The sequence below is a fragment of the Typopeltis vanoorti genome, chromosome 11, assembly GCF_054136105.1.
Source record: "Typopeltis vanoorti isolate ZY-2024b chromosome 11, IOZ_Tvanoo_1.0, whole genome shotgun sequence".
In the NCBI taxonomy this organism is placed as follows: domain Eukaryota; kingdom Metazoa; phylum Arthropoda; class Arachnida; order Uropygi; family Thelyphonidae; genus Typopeltis; species Typopeltis vanoorti.
In genome coordinates, this window is record NC_143559.1 from 114,364,352 (window position 1) to 114,391,298 (window position 26,947).

Genomic DNA, 26,947 nt, shown 5'->3' on the forward strand with positions numbered 1-26,947 from the left:
TCATCCTCTATACTACAGCCCAAATTTATAGCACCAGAAGGCTATTTAGGACTTGAAGCCTACTCTCAGTTGACATGCTTCAGCTTCATTACTTAGTGTGGTGCCCACATCCACATATCTTATTATATTTTGTGTGTACATCTCATGATGAGTCTCTGACTCCCTGGTGGTCAGGCGGTGATGATGATGACGATGACGATAATAATAATAATAAATATTTCAACCAGAAACTAAATGGTCATCATCAGCATAATCACAACGATTAGCATTCTTGGTTCTAGCTTCACAACGTAAAGCTAGAATGCTAATCCTATTTACAGAGCTAAGACTAGTGGGTGGTTACAAGAAAATAAGATAATAAATCTACAAAGATAAACAAATATATATAAACAAAGATAACAAATCAGCGCTAAGGTCGCTGAAGCATACAGCGGTGACTTGAGCTGTGTTTTTTAAACAGTGTATAGTGTAAATTCTTTTGTGAATTGTGCTACATTTTTTTTTCTCAGTAACACAAGTGTTCTTTAGTGGTTCTGCTTTTGGAGTATATATTGTGTTATTTTTGGGTTACCGAGAAGGCAAGGTCACAGTCTGCAGCATTTGCAGTGGAAGAGAATATAAGTTTTTGCTATCTAGCATAGCTGAATATAGCATTATATTTATATATATGTTTATATTTAGCATTTATTTATATATACATCTATGAAACAGTGTTCATATATATTTTTAGCAATTAGTTTAGTAGTTACTTGGTAGTAAGGAATGATGGTGGACGCAGCTGCAATCACAAATGGCATGTCACTAAGTCCTCTGCTATTTAAGAACTCTATTATACGTAACATAATAAAGGACTTGGTGACATGCAGTGTTTGTGGCATGTATGCTTCCCAGGAGTTGGATTTGTGGTGGGTGAGAAAAGGGGAAGTGCGTATATGCGCCAAATGCAGGCAGTAGGAGAAAATCAATGAATTAGATATTTTGATAACCAACCTAGTTGCTACAGGGACGGGAAATGAATATCAGGAGATGAGTAGTGTGATAGGAGAGAATGACGAGAGAAATATGAATGAGAAAATAAGAGTCGGGAGTGTAGAAGGCTTGAACGACTGTGAAGTTTTGGTTTTGATTGGGTAAATGAATGGCGAGTAAGAGTGACTAACTTGCAGAGAGAGAGAGAGACAGATGAGCTGAAAGAGGAGGTGGAATGTCTTGTGAACGAGATGAAAAGAAAAGTATGAAAGATGAGATTAGGAGAATGGAAGAGATGAATGCAAGGCGAATCAGAGTAGGAGTGAGAGCCAGTTTTGAAAAAACTTGAAAGAGAGAATAGAAGCAGTAGGAGAGAGGGAATAAGAGAGAGGTTTGGGAATAATAGAAGAGGAGAGTATAGAAGCAGTAGGAGAGAAGGAATGAGAGAGAGGTTTGGGAATGACAGAAGAGGAGAGTATATAAACAGTAGAAGAGAGGGAATGAGAGAGAGAGAGAGTTATGGGAATGATAGAAGAGGAGAGAATGGAAACAGTAGGAGAGAGGGAATGAGAAGAATGCGAGTGAGCACTGGAACCAGGGATAGAGTGATGTCAGGAAGGCAGGTAAGTAGGGGAACATAGAGAGATAGTGTTAGAGGAGAGAGAGAGTGAGGGATGCATGTGAGCAATCGAGGAACAGGGTGATAAGAGGAGTAATGTATGGGGACTCAATGATCCGTGGTGTGCAAGATAGGATGCGTGAGGAGCGTTTGCCTGGAGGAACGATAGAAAGTATGGCTATGGCAATTAGGAGGGGTGAAAGGGTGGATGAGATGATTGTGATGGTGGGAACAAATGACTTGATAGTTAATGTAAATTGGGCAGCGAGAGATATGAGATTCTTGTTTGAAGTTGTACGAAAGAAGATGCAGAGAGGGAAGATAGTGTGTGTGTTGCCTAGGTATGATAATGATGAACTGAGCAGAAGAGCAGTAATATTGAATAACATAATAGCTAGAATGTGTCAGAAGAGAGGACTGGCATATGTGGATGCTTGGAAGGCGTTTGAGGACAGAGAGGAATTGCATGCGAGAGACCGGCTACATTTGAATGAGGAAGAACGTAGGCATCTGGAGAGATTGCTGTTCTGAACAAGTCAGTGTATCAATGCAGGAAAACGAATGCCCAATGTGGATGGCAGCAGAGGTGGCCGCTTGTGGGAATGGGTACTTGGGAGAAGGGAGACATCAGGTAACGCTGAACCCAGTGGAGTCTAGAGGGAATAATGCTGGGTATAGAAACAATGGCATTTTTATGCTTCGTACTAATGTCAAGAGTACTTACAATAAAAGAGAGGAATTGGTGGCACTGATTGCATCAGCCTGGTCAAAGATTATTGGGATCACTGAGACATGGTTGACAGAAGAGGATATAATAACAGTAATAGAAATAGCAGGGTACAGCATTTTTTGGCAGGATAGGAAGGGAAAGCGTGGTGTTGGAGTACTGTTTATGATAAGTGACGATTTATGTCCTCTAAGAGTGGAGGCTTTGGAAGGCAGTGACACTAATGATTTTGAAAGTATATGGTGTGATGTAGAGATAGGCAAGAAGGGATATTTAGTGGGGGTGTTGCTACAAATCAAGGAGCACAGAGGGGACCAGGAGATGTTTAGACAGTTGAGCTTGGTAAGTGTAAGAAGAATGATTGTTATGGGAGATTTTAACTACAGCAGTATAAATTGGGGAGAAGAAGATGCATGTCGCAAAAAGGGAATGGAATTTCAAGAATTCTTGAGGGACAAATGTCTTAGGCAATATGTAACAGAGAGAACAAGAGGTTCAAGAGTTTTGGATTTGGTCATAGCATCAAAAGAGTTGATAATAACTTAGGGATGACATCTCTCCCACCAGTTGTAAGAGTGACCATGTGGTTTTGACTTGGAAGATGAATAGACATGCATACTTCATTCAGTACAATTTGAAACTGATTCCTTTGTCTAATCAGTGATGTTCCTTTCCTTCTGGCTGTATGCCTGTTCTTTCTTTCCCATCATTTTCTTTGTTGTTGATATTCTGTATTCCTTGGAATTCCTAAATTTTCAGCAACGTGGCAGTCTCGGGCGACGAGAATCCATGGCAACTTATGCTAACATCCTGACAGGAGATGCTCCGCCGATGAACAATTGACTTCACATAGCAGTGGACCCAGGGAAGGAACTGGACTGAAAAAAACCCAAGACCCTTTCCTTCCATGAAAGCTTATATATGCCCAAGCTTAACATAGCACACATGCCATTGCTCCAAGATTTCCATATTTGAAAATGCACTAACATCGGGACATGATGACTTCACACTTTATGCAATACACATTTGATGAACACACTTTTGTAATAAAATGATTACACACAAAAGGGACTTGAGAAGTTTTAGTAATTTTAAACATAATGACAATTCTATATATATATATATATATATATATTTTTTTTTTTTTTTGAACAAAACTTACATCTAATTTTTTAGGAAATGACAACATAAACTATATTATGAATTATAAAAACTTTAATTAATAACTACCTATATTTCAGCAATGCTACATTGCCATCTTCAGGGATTAAAAAAAAAAAAAAACCAATGATATGTGCATGCAGACACTAACACTAAGTAAATGAGGCTGAAGAAAGGCAACCGAAGTCGGTCCTAGAATCCTAAAGCCCCCCCCCCCCCCCCCCAGTGGGCTAAATTGGGTTGTCTTGGCCATTGGGCTGTTGTTCTTAGAATACAAGGTTCCCAAATTTGGAGCAGTCTGTTGTTGAGGTTTGGGAAGTTTTTCATAGCTAAGGCAGATTCAAGGAATAATCTTCATACTTCATTAATTCATTCATTCCAGAGTATTCTGTGGTGGGTATCCAATGCATGATCAGCAAGTCCTGAGTGGCTGTATTGGTGAAAGTGGATGTAGTCCCTGTGTTCGGATATCCTGATATTGGCTGTCCTGCCCATTTGGCCATAGTAGGACAGTTTGCAACTGCAAAGTACATGGTATACTCCAAGTATGTCTAGGTGAAGTGGCTGGTCTTTGGTGGAGTGGATAAGAGATGCCAATTTCTTATGTGGTTTGTAACTAGCTGTGAGATCATATTTCCTTAGAATTTTTGTTATACCATGGATATACCATGAATATAAGGAATGGTGATAGATTTAGAGTAATCTCTATTATGAGGAGGGGAGGGATTGTGGTTAACTGGTTTTAATAGTCAATCCAAATAATTTTTGGATTTTTGGGGGATTGCAGCCATTGGCTAAGAAGGTGTTAAGGATATGGTTAAGTTCAGTAGTTAGGACACTGTTATCTGAACTGATTAATTTTGCCCTGTTATAAAGGGCTTTCCTAATCCCAAATTGTTGGGAAGTTGGGGGGGGTGACTGCTGGTGAATGTATCTAACTGTATGTGTAGGCTTTCTGAAAACAGAGAAAGCCATGGATCCATCAGGCTGGCATGTAATCAGAGTGTCTAAAAAAGGGAGACTGTTGTTTTCCTTTTCTAAGGTAAACTGTATCCTGGAGTGTAGATTGTTTAAGTGTTGAGAAATTGTGGAGTGTATCTAGGTCACATAGCCAAATAGCAAACACATCATCCACGTAATTGTACCCAAACAGTGGGTTTATGTGGGGCAGAGTTTAAGGCTTTTTCTTCAAAGGTCTATATATAGAAGTTGGCCAGGGGTTGAGAGAGAGTGGAGAACTCATGGCTGTCCCCTTTATCTGTTTGTAGAATTTCCATGCAAAACGAAATAGCCTGAGTTCATGTTGAACTGAAATAGGGCTGAGATATCAGGAGGAAATTTGGCTTGGAAGAGGTCTAAGGTATCTTTGAGTGGGACTTGTGTGTTGCCAGTATATGCAAGCACTTTGGCCAGATGTTTGGCTAATATGTATGTGGTGGAATCAATGCCATCCACAATGGAATGTAATGGTACATTCTGCTTATGGATTTTTGGTAGTCCATATATTCAGGAGGGTCTAGAGTTAAAAGGTTTTAGTCTATTTGTCACTTCCACAGGCCAAGAGGTAATCTTCTTAAGGAGCCTACGGGATGTCCTGATTTGGGTGTGGTGGGATCACATTCTATAGGGAGGTAGGTAGACCAATCTAAAAGTAAACAAGCAAGCTTACATGTGTAGTCTGTTTGGTTTAGAATCACAGTGTCATTTCCCTTATTAGCTTTAGTAATTATTAATTTACTTGTTTTTCAATTCTTGCAGAGCTTTGAATTCTTCTTTTGATAGGTTGCTTTTTGGTGATTTGGCTTGGATAAGAACACTGGCTACATCCGTTCTGATACTGTTGGCAATATGGTTGGGAAGGTTGTGGATACCACATTCTACCTGAATCATTATTTCTTCTGCAGGGATCTTTTTTTTTTTTTGGTGCTACTGAGAAGTTGTGGCCAAGCAAGAGTGCACTGATTGCTTCAGGGTAAGGGATAACAAGTTTATTACTGTGTTGAGAGGCAGCTGAGGTTTGGAAGCCGAGTTCTTTTTTTTTAAATTCAAATTTTTTAGTGTGCGAAATTCTTTTTCTGCTGAAGCGTTCAAGATGTTGGAAAGGATCATCCAAAGGTCGACATTCAGCATAGTGGCAAGCTCTTTCTCTAGAGCAGAGGTCGGGGAACTTTTTTACCTATTACCCCAAAATATATTTATTTACGCCGACATTACCCCCTTGATTTGAAAGGGAGAAAATCATAGATTATTTAAATTCAAAAAGCTTATTGAATCTATTTATAAGGAGAATACAATTATAAATATAAAAAGTATAAAATAAATGCGATAAAATAAATTAATATCCTCATTATGAAACAAAAGGATTTCTTTTAAAACTTTTTCACTTCAAGTTTTGGAGAAATGATGTTTCATTTTTGATACAACAACATCAAAATTGGGGCATTTTGATGTCAGAGCAATTTGGATACTGTCTCTGGAGTTCAATTGATTTCTCTGCTTTGTTTTCATGTTCATTAGAGTGGAAAATCCTTATTCGCAAAGGTAAGTTGTTGCAAAAGGCAGCAACTTTTTGACTACCTCCTCATGTGCAATTTTGAAAGCCTTTGCAGCTATTGACATCTAAAAGTATGACAGATCTACTTTGTTTTCAAATTCAATACGCATTTCATTATTGGATCGAAGTTCAAGAAGTGCCTCTGCCAACCCTTGAGGCTCTTCTGGTACATCAGCAATTTCACATTTAAAGAGATCTACCCAACTGACAGTATGTGAATCAAGATCTGGAAAGTAATCAGAGAACCATTCTTTGAGTTTGGTAAGATGCCTTATAACTGTATCCTTGATGTCGTCAACAGTAATATTTTCACACTCTTCCAAAAATAAAGCTAACTTTGAAAAGGCAGCTATCTTGTTTTGTTCTGTTTTCTGTCTCCAATATAAAAGCTTTGATCCAAATGCTGAAATCTTTTCTCTGGCTGAAATTATACTGATGTTTTTTCCTTGCAATTCTTTGTTCAATGCATTCACATAACTCAAAAATATCAGCTAAATATGTGAGATGTACAACCTGCGAGGAGTTTGTAAACTTATCTGCAAGAACATGCTTTTGATCAACATAAAAATTTCAAGTTTGGTTTTGAGAGTCCACACTCGGTTCAGAACATTTCCACGTGAGAGCCACCTCACTTCTGTATGATAAAGTAGGTCTGTATATTCAGCCTCACCATCTTTACCTAATTCACAAAACAATCGTGTGTTTAGTGCATGTCCTTTAACAACATTGACAACCTTGATAACATCATGCATGACGGCTTTCAGTGCAGGTTCCAAATGTTTCACAAGCAGTGCCTGGCGATGGATCATACAGTGGTTAACTTCAATTTTTGGATTATTCTCTCTCGCCAAAGCCGAAAAACCACTTACATGACCCAACATAGCTGGAGCTCCATCAACAGACAGAGCAATGCAGTCTTCCCACTTTAAATTAACATTATTAAAGTATTCATTAACTTTATTGAAGACATCAATTCCACAAGGTCGCAACTCGAGAGGAGAACAAAACAACAACTCCTCTTCAATTGCATGTAAACCTTTGTAGCGAACATACACCATCAGCTGTGAATTACTACTGACATCTGTAGTCTCATCAAGTTGAATAGCAAAGCATTTGCTCTCTTTTATTGAAGAAATAACTTGTTCCCTCACATTTTCTGCTAAAATAGAAATTCTTTCTTTCACAACTTTTGCAGACAAGGGCACTGAATTTAGTTTCATTGATTCTTTCTGACCACACATAATCTCTACCATTTTCAAAGCTGCTGGTTTAACCAATTCCTCACCAATAGTATATGGTTTCTTGTTTCAGGCAACCAACCAGGTCACTTCAATGCTAGCCTTTGATGCTGAACATTGATCGAATGTATCTCTCAAGTTGCTGTCCAGTCTTTGTCTTTTGACAGACATTTCCAAATTTACCATGGTTTGGAAGCTCCCACATCTGTCTTCCAAACCATGGTATTCCCAAGGCTTCAATTCTTGTAGGGCTGTATATTCATTTTTGGATATCCAACTTATCGATCCAATTTGGATATCCAAAATCCAACTTATCCAAAAACGAATATACAGCCCTACAAGAATTGAAAAACAACAAAAAAATAGTAATCACCAAAGCTGATAAGGGAAGCACCACTGTGGTACTCAATCAAAAAGAGTACAAAGGTAAGCTAAATTCTTTAGTACTAGACCGTACTACTTACCTCCCCATTGAATATAATCTGACCAGCTCTCAGATTAGAACTATCCACAGACTCCTTAAGAAAGTCACTTCTTGGCCTGTGGAAGTCACCAACAAACTTAAACCTTATAACTCTAGACCCCCCCCCCGATTATATGGACTCCGAAAAATACATAAACAAAATGTGCCATTGCGTCCCATAGTGGATGGCATTGATTCCCCCACATATAAATTAGCCAAACATTTAGCCAAAACGCTCACACACTACACTGGCAACACACCATCACACATAAAAAACTCAGCCCACTTTAAAGCCAGTATAGAAAACCTCACACTGACATAATGGTCAGTTTTGACGTCTCCTCCCTATTCACTAATGTCCCACTCAAAGAAACACTTGAGCTCATCCAAGCCAAGTTTCCTCCCGATATCTCAGCCCTATTTCAGTTCACAATGAACTCGGGCTATTTCGTTTGGCAAGGAAAGTTCTACAAACAGATAGAGGGGACAGCCATGGGTTCACCACTTTCCCCACCCTTGGCCAATTTCTTTATGGAGACATTTGAAGAGAAAGCCTGAAACTCCGCCCCACAAAACCCACTATTTGGCTTCGTTATGTGGATGATGTGTTTGCTATTTGGCCACATGGCTCAGACACACTCCACTCCTTCCTAGCACACTTAAACAACCAACACCCCAGAGTCCAGTTCACCTTAGAAAAAGAGGAAAACAACACCCTCCCCTTCCTAGACACTTTAATCACCCGCCAGCTTGATGGATCTTTGGTTTTCTCTGTTTACAGAAAACCCACCCACACTGGCAGATACATTCACCAGCAATCCCCCCCCCCCTCACAACAATATGGGGTGATCAAAACACTATATAACAGGGCAAAATTAATCTGCTCAGATGACAAGGCCCTGACTATTGAACTAAACCACATCCTCAACACTTTCTTAGCCAATGGCTATAACCCCAAAAAAATCCAAAAAATACTAAAACCTGTAAACCACAACCCCCCCTCCCCCCCTCCACAATAAAGATTACACCAAGTCTATCACCATCCCCTACATCCAGGGCACCTCTGAGAAAATAACCAATATCCTCAAAAAATATGACCTTACTTCCTGTTACAGACCACATAAAAAGTTGGCATCCCTTATCCGCTCTACCAAAGACCAACCACTTCCCCTAGACCTACCTGGTGTATACCAGGTCCCTTGCAGCTGCAAGTTGTCCTACTTTGGCCAAACAGGCAGAACAACAAATATCAGGATTTCAGAACACCAAGACTACATCCGGTTTCACCAGTACAGCCGCTCTGGGCTGGCAGACCATGCCTTAAATACCCACCATAAAATTCATTGGAAGAAAACAAAAATAATTCATCGCAGCAAGTTTAAATACGAAAGATTATTCAAAGAATCTTGAGCAGCTCTAAAAAACGTTCCTAACCTCAACAAATTTGGGTGCATGAAACTGCCCCAAATTTGGGAGACTTTCATTATGAGAACTTCAGCCCAACTGCCAAGACTACCAAATTAGCCTGCAAGAGGGGACCATTAGGACTTTAGGAACAATATTAGTTTCTTGCTTTCTTCCTCATTTGCTTTGTGTTAGTTCCTGAGTGCACATACCATATCTTTATGTTCCTGAAGATGGCAATGTGACGTTGCCGAAATATAGAAGTTATTCATTAAAGTTACCTTTAATTAATATACTTTATATGCGTTGTTAATTCCGTAAACTAATTACCACTCCATAAATCTAAATCTTACCAAACTCTATACAAAAAAAGAACCAGAAGAAATGCTCAAAGAAAAAAGGCCTAAATACTGTCAACCTTCTTTCATCCTCCAAACAGGTTATTTGTTATACCGATGGATCATCAGACACCAATATGATTAATGGAGGCGTTGGTGTTCTCCTTCTACTCCCGAAAGGTGAAAAACTTTCAATAAGAGTTGAATCTGGGAGAATCGCTTCCAATTTTACCAGCGAACTCTACGCAATAAATAAAGCACTAAAAGCCTACTTAAAACTGTCATCATCTCAACAATCTGAAGGAATTATAATTTACAGTGACTCAAGATCAGCTATGGAGGCAATCAAAAATGGCAATACCAAGCTCACACAAGACATCCATAAACTCTTAAATCAACTAAAGTGTTTAGGTAAAAGTTGCATGTTACAATGGATTCCTGCTCATGTAGGCATTGATTACATGAAGCAGCTGATAAATTAGCAAAAGAGGCCAGAGAACTCAACCAAGAAACTCATATGATAACCCTTGCTGATGCCAATGCACTAGCAAAAGCTAAACTAATTCCACTGAAATCAGTGATACAACATCAAATTCCTGAAATCAGTGCTGACAGAAGGACCTCCACCACGATAGCAAGATTACGAACAGGACATTATAGAGGAATGAAGATCAATACAGATGATACGAGAACATATAGAAAAAACTGCAACAACTGCCCCAATACTGAAATGACACTCACTCACATCTTTACCTGATCAGCAATTACAGCAGCCTTGCAAGAAATAGATCCTAATCCTGAACAACAGCTCTATACAAACAAAATCATCGACATAGCCAAAGCAGTACAAGGAGCACACGGAAGCATCTAAGACTCTTCAAAGGACAAGACAACAACAACACCAAAAATCCTGAACATACATGCAACGAGTCCCTATTCCATATCTTGCAAGCATCTCTGAGATGACTGCTAAGATCTTGAAAAGGTACAATTTAGTTCCTACATTTTTCCCTATCAAAAAAATCTCTGCTTGGTTACATCCATGAAAGATAAACAGATCCCCCTACTCTCCCCCCCACCCCAGCGTTTATCAAGTTCAGTAAGAGTGCTTCCACACATACTTTGAACGAACAAGATGTTCGGTTAAAATATAACTACAAGAATACTAATCTTATATTAACAACAATAAACATGAAAAATCTGGCCTTGCTCAGCATCGTCATGATATCCTGTAGTCCTTTTACATTAGACATTAGTGCAGGTTTAAGTTTGAGTGGATATTTAAAGAGAGTGCTGAGGCACTTCTATACCATCCACATTTAAATCAGAATGACTATCTCTCTAATGTCAAGATTTGGGAGAGTCATCCTCATAAATGGCAAGTAATAATGTGTTTTCCCCTTCTAATTAATTTTTTTCATGAACCTAATTAAATTTTATTTTAATTCAAATCACTTAATTTTAAATTTGGGCTTTAATTGTTATTTTATTGCAACCATCCACTAGCTGACATCAGGCACTGGCTCCATAAATTGGATTTGCATTCTTTGTTCTAGCTTCACCTTGTGATTATGCTGATACACTGATGATAATCAGTTAGTTTCTAGTCGAAATATCTGGAGTAATAAAAACAATTATTATATTCTTGTGAACGTGTCTTTAGTAACCCATGCTGTCTGCAAATTATAAATTCTCTGTCAGCCTATTTCTACATGGAATCTCTAACCAACTTTTCTAAAATCTTCACCATCTAATCCAGGGATACTGATAGGCCAACAGCTAGACAAATCTTTGCTCCATTATTGTGCAATAGGATCAGCATACATTCTTTCCACTCCAGTGGCATTTCCTCTGTTCTGGGACTCAAATTATACAAGACGTGTTCAAAAAAAAAAAAAAGACTGAACTTTTGCTATGAAGACTATTGCTCATTTTACAACATTTTAAGTATGATGGTGCACAGTTCTCTTATTGCATTTTCCTGACTCTCCTCTATGGTTTGGAAATGACATCCTTTCAAAATGATTTTAAGTTTGGGAAACAGGAAAAAGTCTGCTTGGGCTATGTCCAGAGAATATGGTGGATGAGGCACAACGGATGTCAGATGTTTTGCCACATAACTGTGGATGAGGAGCAACGCATGAGCCAGTGCACTGTTGTGGTGCAACATCCAAGTCTGGTTTTCCCACAATTCGGACCTCTTCCTATGCATAGCATCCCTCATATGCGTTAAAATTTCTTGGTACAAATTCATAATAGACAATGCCTTTCCAATGAAAAAACACAACCAACATCACCTTGATCTTTGACCAACTCATTCGGTCAACTTCAATTTTTACCAAGTTTGCAGCAAAATTTCACACAGTTCTCACTCCAGCAGATGTAACTCAATGACTAATGTTCATAGCAGAATGGGTCACAAATGACAGTTTGTTGTCAAACAAACTGTCAGGAAAAAGGTGCGCTCAGTAGCCACAACATGCTCTCTGTGCTGGTTGGCGTGCTATTTAAAAAGTTTGGTCTTTTTTTGAACACAACTCGTATAACTGATCCAAGGAACAGCCAGTTCAGATGAACACTATTTTAGCATGCTTATTGATATCCTATCAGTCCTTATTGCCAAATTCTCTTTCATTTTGTGCAAAAGCTCTAGTACCACCTCCTAATACACTCGAGTTTCTTTATCCAGTTAAAAGGTAACAGTAAGTGCAATGTTGCATACACCAGATTGACAGCTTTTGGCAAAATGGGCACTTGTTGAACTAACTCTTCTGCATCTGTCACCTGAAAACCATCTGTAATGAAGTAGAGTTATTCTTTCATGCTCATCATTTCTTTTACTTGTAGCATAATAATAGACTTCTTTTGTGTCTTTAGTTTAGGAAGCCAGTTTCTTTTTTTATAGCCTCAGACTTAGCTTTCTGTACAATAGTTGTAACTCTTCTGGCCTGCTCCTCATAATTTTTATAACTGACATCAACATTATGCATATGGTATTCCTTTCACATAATCTTTTTTTAAAAATCTCTTACTTAGTAAGACTGCACATCCATTTTACAACTACCTATTTATTCTTCGAACTTTGGAGAAAAATTCCACTGAGGCTGATATTTAAAAGTGATCTCTAATCTACAAAAGATAATTCAATTGCATCTTTTCTGAGAATGTTGAACTGAAATATCTTTCAGTGACTACTAAGTTAAAGCAATTTCTGAAATATGATCTTAATAATGCTTAGATAATAAAATCATTTTCTTCTAAATTAAAAAGTCATCTTCCTTGCATTCTTTGAGCAGGAATGCTAGTAGTCAATTCAGTGTTGCAATGTCCATGAAAGTACCTATAATAAAGGCATAATGCAGAAACACCACCCTGATTGAACATGGATATTTGAGATTGTCCTACTAATCAATTACCATATATACTGTTGTGATCTGTGTCCTAGTGCCATATAATTGATGTCTTTGCACCATAAAAATCAAATTTAAAAAAAAAAAAAAAAAAATGCAGAAACAGAGCACTTATGGGAAAGGGATAAGGAAACCATTAGGTAGACTGTCCTCTTCTGTATGCAATCAAGAATTCTTAGAAATTTTTTCAGCATGACCCAAAATATGAGAACAATCTTTCAAACCGTAGTTGGATTTGGGATTCATAACATATTAGGAGTTGAAAAGACAGTGTTTGGATTTTTTCATTACATTAAAAATAAGTGAAATGAGATGAGAGCAAATGAACATATTATAAAAATTACTTTCACTTTTTAAGAACAATCTGAGTGAATTAATTTCCAAACTGTGGAAAAATCAGAGAAACAAAAACAGCCAATTCTCTAGAACAAGCCCTCAGAACAATTAAAAAATTGCTATCTGAACCAGGAGACTTTTTTGATATCAAGTCTGTAACAAATTCTCCTAATCTCTTTCCAACAAAAAAAAAAAAAAAAAAAAAAAAGGAGGTATCAAACGTGAATAGCAGGAGGATGTTTACTAAAATCATTATCATAAGAATTGAAGGGGAAGATTAAAAAACCCTGGAAGGTGACTTTCCTGTAGGTAACAATACAGTAAAGATATCTAAGCACAAAAGAGACTGAAACAGGATGTCAGGCAAAAGTTACCTTGCCAATGGACTAGAAAGTATGATTATAAATTAAAAATAAGCAGAGTTTTATTTGGTCGTAAATAAAAAGATAATGAAACCTACTAGTTTTGCCACTAATATCTATGGCTTGTTGTAGGCTTAAAAATACATAAAAATATATATAATGAAAAGAAAACATGAACTATAACATTACCGAAAACCAAAACATGTATCTAATAAAAAGTGTGATTGTCATTTGAACATGCAAGCTTCCTGCTTTTGGCCTGGATGTTGTGACAATTTGCTTGTAATTTTTTGCTTTAGGATAATTTTTTTTTTTTTGTTTGTTTGTTTATTTGTTATCAGTATAGGTGAGAAAGAAAGATTTTCTATAAAACCCTTGCAACATGACTGACTTTTCTCTTGAACAGACTTAACATGCTCTTGCAAGAACAAATTGTTATATAAAATCATCAACATCATTCTTTCAAGGATTTGGATCCAAGCTGTTCTAGTCTCATTCCATCTTTTCCTTGGTTGCTCCTGACTCCTATGTCCTCCAACTGGGTGATATCTGAGTATCCATTCTTTCAATATATTCAATCAACTTGTCTTGATATTCACATATTTTGTCCAATACCAAGTCTATTTTTAGTTCTTTACATATTTCTGTGGTTCTTTTTTTATTCCAGAGAGTACAGCCTGCTGTCTTTCATAGGAATTTCATTCCTTCAGTTTCTATTATTTTTTCTTCTGCAGTTTTTACGGTACATAATTCACTTCCGAACAGTAGAGAAAACATCCAAACTTATTCTTGAATGTGACAAAGCTGGTAACAGTCTGTGGAATGCTCTATATGAGGATAGGAAGCATTGAACTTGAAGCTGTGTGGGTTAGAAAGTTTAGTTAATAGACAGAAAAGAGGGGACATGATAGAAATTTTTAAGATATTAAAAGGAGTTTTAATAAAATTGACACAAAAGAAATTTTTCTTTTGTGTCAATGTGGTTTGTGTGTAATGTGGTTAGTAAGGGTGTGTGAACTAGATTTTTTTTGTGGAAAGTGGTGAATTGCAAGAATTGGTTGTGAGTGTCCTGACAGTGAACAAGTTTAAGCAGAGGTATGATAGGTTTTATGTGCCTAAAAGTTAGTGTGGGTGTCCCATGATGTGTGTCCAAATTCCATGGAGTAACTATATAATAATATTTGCATTCCAATTTTGTTAGCAATTAAGTTTAAGGAGTATAGTGATAATAATAAATTTGGTTTAATCCTTTATCCAAGTGTAAGCAAACAAAGTTTGTGCCTGAAAATATCTTCAGGACTGAGGTAAGGTAGTGAAACACCAGCCAACTCTGAGCAAAGGTGGACAAAGCTATCATCACTTCTTGTCTCAGTATCTCCCATAATGCAAAGCACATCTCCTTGCGGACATGTATACTGCTATACATTAAGAGAAGGGCCACTACCCAGACCAGTTTCAACCTTTATTGAGGTCTAGTCAGTGGGAGGCAAACCCAAACGTGGAGATACTTAGGCAGAAACAATAGAAGAGGTCATATTTACCTATATGAGTTGCCAACAGGTGTATAACCTTATTATTGGTGTCGCACTACCTTACCTTAGTCCTGAAGATATTTTCAGGCGCAAGTTTTGTTTACTTACACTTGGATAAACAATTAAACCAAATTTATTATAGTCTAACCAAGTTAAAAATAAACTTCCAACATCTTTCTCTAAATCCAGAGTAATTCAATAATAAGGTGTTACACCTGTTGGCAACTCCTATAGGTAAATATGACCTCTCCTATTGCTTCTGTCTTAGTACCTCCACGTTTGGGTCTGCCTCCCACTGACGAGACCTCAATAAAGATTAAAACCGGTCTGGGTAGTGGCCCTTCTCTTAATGCATAGCAGTATACAAGTCCGCAAGGAGATGTGCTTTGCATTATGGGAGATACTGAGACAAGGAGTGATGAGAGGTTGATCCACCTTTGATCAGAGTTGCCTGGTGTTACACTACCTTATCTCAGTCCTGAATATTTTCAGGTGCAAACTTTGTTTGCTTACACTTGGATAAAGGATTAAACCAAATTTATTATAGTCTAACAATTGAAAAATAAACTTCCAACGAGCATATTGATCTTTGGAGATCATTTTCACTTCTTGCTATGATTAATTAGTTATCTGCAAACAAGATGGTATAAGCTGGTATAAAGTATTGTTCCATGATCCAGTTTTATATGCTGGTTTTATATTTTTCTTCCATTTCTTTACTATTTCATCTATACATATATTAAAGAAGAGTGGACACACATAAGAAATTCATTTCATGTCCACTTATATAAATGCAAAATTCTCTTGAACAAATTTGGCATGCTCATTCAAGAACCAAAGGCTCTATAAGAAATTTATTTTATATCCACTTGTATAAACGTCAGATTCATCAAATAAATTATACTCACAATAAAGGAAACAAGATATACAAAACAAAAAGAGAGACAGACAGACAGAGCAACAGCAGCATTCAGCCAAATCTCTGGCTATGCAAGGTATTCACAGTTGTCATCATCATCAAATTCCTGTCATGTACCCTCAAGGGGTGTACAGGATATGATAGTACTACATGAAAAATTAACATCATTACAATCTACAATTTTCCTCCAAATCAGTCTGTTACTTGTCAAGACTCCAACATTATCAGATCTTATATTTCTATCGTCTAAGGCACTTTGTACCGTATCAATCAACCTATATCTTGTCTTCCTCTGGGTCGTTTTGCTGTCAACCTGGCAGAGAACACTAGTTTTGCTAATCTTTCCTTGCCCATTCTGTTTAACTGACCATACTACCTGAGATTAGCTCTGCTAATGCATTCATGGATGCTGATAATTTCAAATTCTTTCCTAATATCCTTGTTTCTAATGTGATATTGCAATTGATGCCATCGGTTCACGCCTCTAAACATTCTCAGGATTCTCATATCTGTGGTCTCTAGTCTTTGGTCAAGTGTTTTAGTTCTGACCCAGCTCTCAGATCCAAAAGTTAAAACTGGTTTGAACACTGTCTTGTATACAGCTAATTTAGTGTTCAGACTAATTTCTCTCTTATTCGATGTGAATTTATTCAATTGACTTCCTACATACCAGCCTTGTTGATTCTGTTGTCTATTTCCATATTTAACTTATCATCTTCACTAAAAATTGTGCCATAGTAGCTGAAATGTTTTACTTGTTCCAAAGGTTCTCCGTTCACAATGCAGTTGACATTTTCAACGATTCTCCCTATTTTCAATGTCTTTGTCTTTTTATTGCTGAACTTCATACCATATCTATTACAACAGTTATTCAATTTATTCAAGGAATCTTGCAGACTTGTAGCAGATTTATTTAGAAGTATAAAATCATCCGCATAAAGCAAAGAGCTAACATTAACATCTCCAATTTTGATATCATGTTTAATACCAATTTCCTTCATAATGTGATTCATATAGATAATGAATAACAGAGGGGATAATGTACATCCTTGTCTCACACCAGATTTAACATTAAACCATCTTCCTGCACTTCCTTCAATTCTAACTGCTGACTTACAACTGAAATAAAGACTACGTATTGCCTCATATAATGTCCCATTGACACCATATAACTGAAGCGTACTGAACAGCTTCTCTCTTGGCACCTTTTTCAGATCGACAAAATTTAAATATAGATCTTTGTTATACTCCCATGATTTCTCCACTATTTGTCGTAAAGTGAAGATCTGATCCTGACAGCCTATTTGGGATGAATCCAGCTTGTTCTTCACCAAGCTTTTCTTCCACAATTCTTCTCAACCGTTTCTCAAGTATACTTGCATAAATCTTACCAGGAACACTCAGTAGGGAAATACCTCTGTAATTCTCACATTGTTTTATTTCCCTTTTTATATATAGGTACTATGAGAGCTCTACTCCAATCATCAGGAATCTGTCCCTCTGTCCAGGCCCTCTGAACTATGCAGTGCAGACACTGTAAGACTTTCATGCCACCATACTTCAGAATTTCTGGTCGAATATCATCTACTCTTGCTGCCTTTCCACATTTCAAGTCTTTGATGGCTTTTTCTACTTCAAGTATGGATATGTATTCCTGACTGTATTTCTGCTAAGTGTTTTTTACCACTGTGCTATTATCACTGCTTGTTTCATTTAGCAATTTTTCAAAGTAATTACTCAATACTTCAAAGATATCTTTTTCTCCCGTTTTCATGTCACCTTTATCATCTCTAACTCCTTTTACAGCACTCTTTCCTCCATTTCTAAGCTTCTTCAATAACCTCTAGAATATTTTGCCACCTTCTTAATATTTATTTTCTATATTCTTGCCCAAGTCCTCCTATGACTTTTGTTTAGCTAGTTTTACACAGTTTTTAGCTTTCTTACATTTGTTTCTGTATTCTCTAAGAGCACAAGCTGACTTATTTGCCAGGAACTTTCAATATGCTTTCTTCTTTTCCTTCACTGCCTCTTTAACTTCCTGTGTCCACCATGGAGTTCTGATTTTTCTATCCTTGCAGACAACCTCATCACATGCCTCTCTGAATCAATCAGGGTTTCCTTTAAGACTTACCACTGAATCTCCAAGGTTTGGTTCCTGTTCTCAAACTCTTTCATTTTTTCTTCAAAAATCTGTGTATTTTAGTCTACAGTTCACATTTGAGACCTGCTCAACTTTTATTCGTTTTAAAACTTTCTTACATGTTATTCTTTTCAATATGAAATTCAATGTTATCCTGCTCAAGACTAAATAGTGATCACTTCCAATTTCAAATCCTCTATACACTCTGGTGTTCTGCACCAGGAAGAAAACATCACTATCAACAATAACATATCAATGAGACTTTTCCTATTCCTTGCCTCTTCTCTCCATGTGAATTTGTGCACATTTTTATGTTGGAACATGGTGTTAGTAATAACCAGTCCATGTCCTAAGCAGAAATCCAACAGGTATTTTGCCTTTATTATTAGCGTTGCTCTTTTCTCCAAATTTTCCCAAAATATTTTTGAATGTCTGACAATCATTTCCTACTATGCTATTTAGATCTCCAACAAGGACCAACTTTTCCTTTTTCTAAAGCCTCAAAAAATTCCTGCACTTCTACCTTAGTTGAACCTTCTGTGGGACCATAGGCACAAATAAGTCTCATTGTCCAGTTCCCCATTCTGATATTTGCCCACATCACTCTACTTGAGACTACCTGTCATTCAAGAAGATTTGCCTCATATTTAGTGTTGAATACTATGGCTACTCTGGCTCCACAGTTTCTATTTCACCACACTCGCAGAGGAAAAAAATCTCAAAATTTTGAGTGTGTTTGAATCTTTCCATCTTAAAATAGATTGTTCAAACTGTTCAAAGTATCCAGTCTAGGTGGTTGAAGATGGTAACTCTTCTAATAGTGACAATTGCAACTCATTCCAGGTATTGTCATTAAGTGATTTTTTTACCCTCAGAGTTCTAGTTTAGTAGTTGGTAATTTACTAAGTTCATCTGCAAAAAACAGGACACTGGCATGAAGATAGATGATGTCTGTCTAACTTGATTTTGTTTATGTACTGGATGTCTGTGGGCATTCAGCTGCTGTGAGTGGTAGCAATCAGTCATCTTTACAGCAACATCATTTTTATATTCAACCTTTGTTAGTTTCAGCTGCTGTGAGTGGTAGCAATCAGTCATCTTTATGGCAACATCATTTTTACATTCAATCTTTGTTAGTTTCAAGCAGCATGTTATTTGTCTGAAGCTGGTTTAATGCTGCATTAAGTTTGGAGGTGTGGTATTTAAATCTGTCCATACTGGATATGCATACTCTGCAAATGCAAAACATAAGGAAAGAGCAGCAGTCCTTATAAGTTAAGCTAATAGGTAATTTTTTTGTAGGACATAGTTTCTTGCCCTAGTTAGGTTTTTTTTTTCAATAAACATTAAGGTTCAATCAAAAGTGACATCATGATATACTGGATACTTTCGGCATGTTATTATTCCATGTAATATTTATTTCTCAGTCAGCTTCATGATTTTTGAGGGCAAAATAAGCTTATCTACAGATAAGCTTATTTTTGTATTCTGGCTACACAAAATGTATGCAAGAAATTTTCTTTGCAATAAATCAAGAGATTTTTTAGAGGTGGTAATAAATTGAGATTTTTTTTTTTTTACGTATAATGTATGACGAGAGAGAGAGATCATAAGATGAAAATTTTGATATAAGATCTAACAACAGTTAGATCATATTAAGAGTTTGTAGTTCAATAGCAATATCATCTGAATACACTCAGTTTTTTTGTGCCAGAATAAATTGGTTTAAATGATTATGTTCACTATGTAGATGGACACAGTTCTCTGTCAGCCTCTTATGTCTATTAATTACATTTATGAATATTAAAGTTTTCATGGAAGATGACTGATAGTGGAAAATCAGAGTGAAAATTTTTATAAAATGGTTTATAGCATTAGGAGAACAGTAGAGAACAAATTAATCTGAAAGAATGAAAAGAGATTTTTAGTCAAAGAAAATCAAAAAAGAGAAGATTCTAAATTCATAAGTTTCTGTGATCAGCACAAATCCCACCCTTGAGATGAAAAAGTGTGTAAATGGGAAAAGTGAAATGAGTATCAAATAAAAAAATCAATTCAACAGCGAGTTTCATTTAAGGGAAATAGGTGTGATTTGTAGAATGGAGATGGAAATTAACTTACTAAGCAGAACTGAAACTACATATATTTCAAGAGGAAAAGGAAATTTATAGGAGGTTTTGTCTTTTTACACATGAACTTGTTCTTTGTTGCATGAAATTTCATGGTTACTGTATAAAGTAATCAGAAATTGGGAGAACATGAAATATGTAGTAATGGATTCTTTGTATAAATTGCACATATTAAGAATTTCATTCAACTCTATTGAATGAAAATCCACAGTTTTGACAGAGCCTCCCCCCAACACATACCTCCGACTCCTTCAAAAACAGAAGTAGCATAACAATAATAGCAAAATTATTTGCAAGCTAGCTGTATTCAAAAAGAAGTGTTGGGGTCACTCCACGAATCCAATGGAATGATGCAATTCAAATCAACATAACTCATCTGCTACCAAGTTATCACTTAGTAATAAATGAGTTATGGTGTTCCACATACCTTTGCTTACCATAGCTTTTTTGCCAACATAAGCCTTTGATAAAATTCTAATGAGATGGAAAGAATATATTGAAGATCTATATGACAAGGAAAATAGACTAAATGAGTTACCATTAGAAGATATAAAAGAAAGTAAATGATCCTACCTAAAATGATCTAGGCCCAGAGATTTTGAAGACAGAAGTAGAAATGGCCATTAAAGAATTAAAATGTGGAAAAGCAGAAGGAATAGATGAAATACCTGCAGAATTCCTGAAACAACTTCAGAAGAAAGGAACTGAAAAAATAACCAAAATAATAAATTTAATTTATAACAAAGGAGAATTACCAAAAGATTTTATGACCTTAATATTTGTATCTATACCAAAGAAAAGTAATGCAGTGAACTGCAAGGATTTTAGAACAATAAGCCTCGTTTCCCATACATCAAAAATACTTATGAGAATTCTAACATGGAGAATTGCATCTAAGGGTGAAGAATTTCCTGGAGAAAATCAGTTTGGTTTCAGGAAGGGTAGATGAACAAGAGATGTGACTGGACTGTTAAGAATAATAAGTAAACTGTTATATAGATTTTGAAAAAGTTTTTGACTTTGTAAAATGGGATAAGATGGTGGAAGTAATGGAAAAGATTATTTCACTCTACATGGGACAAACTGCCATGGTGAGACACATATATGGTACAACAGAACCAGGTATCATTGGACAAGGAGTAAGACAAGACTGTTCTCTGTCACCAATTTTGTTTAACATGTAGAAAATTTCTGAAGCAATATTAAAAGAAGCACTGGAGAATTCAGAAGGATAAAGATTGGAGATAGACAGATATTTGCAATACGACAGGCAGATGACAAGGTTATTATCAAATACTGAAACAGGACTACAACACTTGTTGAACAGATTACTGGAGTCCTGTATCAATTATGGAATGAAAATTAACAGAAGAAAAACAAAGGTAATGAAAGTAGTGAGGAAAGAGGCAAATATGGATATCAGAATAAATGCAGAAAAATTGATTCAAGTAAAGACATTTAAATATCTAGGAATAGGAAGTGCTATTAGCAGTGATGGAAGATGTAAAAGTGACATAAAAGCAAGAATAGCGATGGGAAGAGATGCCTTTAATAGAAAATGGAATTTATTCAGAAGTAAAATGGTCAGAAACCTAAGAAAAAACTAATAAAATGTTATGTGTGGAGTGTTGCCCTCTATGCAGCTGAAACTTGGACATTGAAGAAAGAAGAAATTAAGATTTCGGAGAGCTTTGAGATGTGGATTTGGAGAAGGATGGAAAAAAATCAAATGGACAGATAAAATAACTAATGAAGATGTCTTAAAAAGAGTAGAAGAAGAAAGAAGTCTGTTAAAGGGGATAAAAGGAAGAAAGGGAAACTGGATCTGACATATTCTGAGAGGAAATGGAATCATCAGAGATACCATCGAAGGAAAAATAGACGGAAAAAGACCCAGAGGAAGAGTAAGTAAAACAATGCTAGATAACATGCTGAATGGAGACAGGTACACAACCTTGAAAGAGAAGGCTCAGAACAGAAGAGAGTGGAAGTAAAGTTTTTGCTACTAAGAGGAGAACCTGCTCATTTGCAGAATACTTAAGAAGCCTTCGATAAGCAAATATATGCAGGACAACATAATCCATCTGCCACCATCAACGATGATCTAATACAAGTGCCTAATCACAGATGTTCAAGTAATAAATGAATAAATAAAATAAATGAACTCAACATTTCAGCATTTATATAAAGATTATCATAAAGAATATATATATATATATATATATATATATATTCAAGATACCAAATAATTTTATATATACTTGGTTTTTAACCAAGTTTATTAAAAATTAAAAACCAAGTTTATATAAAAGTACTTGGTATCTTGAATACATAATATACCCAAGTTAAAAAACTTTCAACATATATATATATATATATATATATATATATACATACATATATACAAACAGAGATATATGCTATGTAATAATTCACTAAAGTATGCTAGTACTTTAGTGAATGGTATCATATGGATTACAGTGCACAAATTTAGTCACCTGGTTTTCAAAAGGTTGAAGAGATGTTGGATTGGAAAGGATCGACAGGCAATTAACTAAGATGTTTCCAGTCTCTAGAACGCAGAGAATGGTGGGAAGAATATGCTAGAGATATAACTTAGTAAAAGGTTATTACCATATCAATGTAGAAGAGGTTTTCATAGAATGGAAGGGAAGATGGGAGAGATCAAGAGGTCATCCCTGGAGGCTGTATACAGAGAGTGGTGAACGAAATGCACCACTCTCCTTATACAGCTTAAACTTAAACAAAATGCATTATCTGAGAGGGTGGTGAACAAAGATGATGAATGCATTGAAGGCACAGTTTGATGACAAAGAAATTTATAAGTTCCTATCATGCCCCTCTTTTCTGCCTGCAACTAAACTTCGCAGCCCATGCACCTTCAATCTATCCTCATTGGGTACATTCCACAGACCTGTCATCAACTTGGTAACTCATTGATAAATTCTCTCCACCATTCATCCCCAAGAAAACCAGGTAACTAAATCTGTGCACAGTAATCAAGATGGGTCCCAATCATATCCTTACAAAGAGGGATATTAACCTCCCTATCTTTACTTGTTAGTAAAGATAGTGTTTTTCGATATCCAGGTAATCTCTCCAGAAGCCTGGAGAAATTACTTCTTGGTATGAGACCTAACACAGAGCATCAAGGAAACTAGATCATCAAGGGAGGAATGGGGAAAATGTGTGTGAAAGTTCAGCTTTGATATACAAACGTGACAAAGATATAAATGCCTTTGAACATGGTCATGCATTATTAAAACACTTAAGGAATTGAACAACGTAGTTAAGGATATAAATTAAATTAAATTTTAATAAATATTTTCCGATATTTCGGCAACGTCACATTGCCATCTTCTAAAGGAACTTACAAAAAAAAGTTACGTGCACGTAGGCACTACAACACAGAAACTAGTTTCTGTGTTGTAGCCTACGTGCACATAACTTTTTTTGTAACACTACAACACAGAAACTAGTTTCTGTGTTGTAGTGCCTACGTGCACATAACTTTTTTTGTAAGTTCCTTTAGAAGATGGCAATGTGACGTTGCAGAAATATCGGAAAATATTTATTAAAATTTAATTTAATTTATATCCTTAACTACGTTGTTCAATTCCTTAAGTGTTTTAATAATGCATAACCAACGTATAAGTTTGTATACGAGAATCAACATGGTTATGTATGTGGCGTAGGAGTGAAAAATATGCTTTGGGTTCGAACCTTTTAAGTATGTCTGGGGAGGGAAAAGAGAAAATTCTAGAACAAGACCAAATACATTGCATATCTAATTATAAGAACAGGCTAGGTTGTAATTTATTATGTCTATACACAAATGCCAGGAGCATTAGAAACAAAGGGGTTGAGTTTGTTGCTTTATAGAATACGATGTGGCCTAAGATTGTTGGCATTAGTGAAACCTGGCTATCAGAATCAAATATGGTAAGTCGGATCGAGTGTAACGGATATACTATTTTTAGGAATGACAGAAGAGATAGGAGGAGGAGTGCTACTAATGATATCAGATGGACTTATTATGACGGTAACAATGTCCCATGTAGCGATGAGTTTGAGTCTATTTGGTATGAAGTGGAGGTTAACAGAATGAAATATATGGGTGGTGTTGCTACAGACCTGGCAGCTCAGTTGTAGGGGACGAAGAAGAAATCAATAAACAATATAGCCTTATGGGTACCAAGCGAATGATCATTATGGGTGACTTTAATTTTCAAAACATTGATTGGGTAGAAGAGAAATCTCATGATCAGAAAGAACAGGAATTTATTGAATTGTTGCAGGATAACTTTCTCAAGCAGCATGTGAAAGAAGGAACTCGAGGTCAAAGAGTGTTGGATTTGCTCATAGCATCAGAAGGGATCTCTGTCAAGAATATAGCCATTTCACCACCAAGTGACAGTGATCATGCTGTTCTTTCTTGGAAAGTATCTACTTGTATTGAAGCTCCGATTAAATCAGGCTACATGCTGAATTATAAAGTTGGAAATTATGATCAACTCAGAAGAATATTATTTTTGGTTCCATGGTATCAGTTACTGAATGGAAAAAATTTCAGCAATGCATGGGAATCTTTGAAAAAGTGCTTGAATGAGGCGGTATCTGAATGTATCCCTAGTGTTCGAAGAGTAAATAGGTTGGGTGTGAAATGGATGTGCAGCCTTATTAAGCTAGAGATCCATAAGAAGAAGGTGATGTGGAAAGAGTATCGTGAGAATAAGAGTGAGAGGAGTTATGAAATATATAAAGCTCAGGCCAGAAAAGTAACGAGTATAGTGAGAAAAGCTAAAACGGAGTATGAAAAGAAATTGGCCATGCAAGCTAAAGGCAATCCAAAAGAATTTTATCGTTATGCTGCAAGCAAAAGAAAGAATGAATGTGGAAGAAAAACTTTATCGAATGCAGATGGTACACGAGCATCGGAAGCTAAGGGATTGTTCAGTTAATGAGTGCTCACTTTGCTAAGATATATCAACCAGGTGTATGTAGTATGGTGCACAGTGCTACTGCTACGTTGCTAGAGGTTCATGTAAATGAGGTTGAAGAGCTTTTGAATAATCTGGATAAGGATTTGTCAATAGGGACAGATGGAATATCTGCCTGTTTGTTAAAGGAATGTTCAGCTGAATTGGCTAGGCCTTTCACACATTTGTATAACTTGAGTCTCAGCTCAGGAATGATACCACAGGAATGGAAGGAATGTAATATAGTTCCATTGCACAAGGGTGGTGCAAAAACTGATGCGTCTAACTACCGACTTATTAGTATTTCTGGTGTGGTAGTGAAGATTTTAGAGAAGTTAGTAAGAACTCGCATACAGAAATGGGTAGACAATCATTCTATACTCTGCAGGGAACAGCATGGGTTTACTAAAGGAAGGTCATGTTTTAACAATTTGCTCATATTTTATAACAATATAACGGCCAAGTTGGATAAAGGAAATGAATACACTATGATAATGTTGGATTTTTCTAAGGCATTTGAGAGGATACCACACGATAAGCTGTTGTGCAAACTGGAGAATATGGGATTGGAACATAATCTATTGACTTGAGTCAGAGGATGGTTAACAGACAGATATCAAAAAGTGGTATACGGTGGGTGTGAATCTGCCAGATTTAAGGTAACCAGTGGTGTACCTCAGGGTTCAGTCCTTGGGCCATTATTGTTCAATCTATACATTAATGACTTCAAGCAGGGACTATCATCAGATTTGCAATTGTTTGATGATGATGCGAAGATAGGTAGGGCAATCAGGGATGTTACTGATATTCAGCAATTACAAAATGATTTCAATAGACTACATATCTGGGCAAACGAAAATGGCTATCAGTTTAATGTTAGTAAAGTTATGCACTTTGGCATGATTAGAGATTCAGAGGCATATTATATTAGCGGGGTTATGCTACAGTGAAGAGGCAAGAGATCTTGGTGTATTGGTGGATAAGAATTTAAAGTTCAAAGGTCACATAGCAAATCTCGCAAATACAACTCAGAGGATAAGGATAATTTCTATGCTGAAGCGAACCTTGACATGTAAGGATAAGGAAGTCATTTTATAAGGCTTTACAAGGAAGTCTCTTTATAAGGCTTTACAAGGAAGTCTCTTTATAAGGCTTTGATAAGACCACACTTGGATTACTATGTGCAGATCCAGGTTCCAAAGGGATAAAGAAGCTGTGGAAAGGGTGCAAAGAAGAGTTACAAAGATTATATCCAGATTATGGGATTTAGATTATGAGGACAGATTGCGAGTATGTGGATTACAGACTCTGGTTAACAGGAGAAAGAGGGGGGTGATATGATAGAAGTCTATAAACTTTTGAATGGGTGTTTTATAGCATTTCAAATAATGAAATTTTTCATTATATGGAAGGCAGGGAGAGAACACAGGGCCATCCATTGAAGTTAAGGTTGTTCTCAGTCAAGAAAGAGGTAAGAGCCAGATTTTCCTCTCAGAGAGCAGTGAGTGAGTGGAATAATTTGCCTTTAGGGGTAGTGAGTGCATCTAGTGTAAATGAATTTAAGGAAAGGTATGATAGCTGGGTTGGTTAATTTACAGCCTCCCTCGATGAGTCCTTGACTCCCTGGAGGTCTCAGATAATAA

The 26,947-nt window shown here is 36.5% G+C and overlaps 2 protein-coding genes across 2 annotated transcripts in view; both read right to left on the reverse strand.

The window, feature by feature from the left end:
• Positions 1-26,947, reverse strand: part of LOC150101961 (ubiquitin carboxyl-terminal hydrolase 19-like) — a 629,785-nt gene that overhangs the window by 531,435 nt on the left and 71,403 nt on the right. The window lies entirely within an intron of this gene.
• On the reverse strand, positions 6,096-7,283 carry LOC150101962 (protein ZBED8-like). The gene is made up of 2 exons (XM_090399945.1): positions 6,663-7,283; positions 6,096-6,521 (listed from the first exon to the last, which is right to left on the reverse strand). The coding sequence occupies exons 1-2, from the start codon at positions 7,281-7,283 to the stop codon at positions 6,096-6,098; spliced, it is 1,047 nt and encodes a 348-aa protein (XP_090256071.1).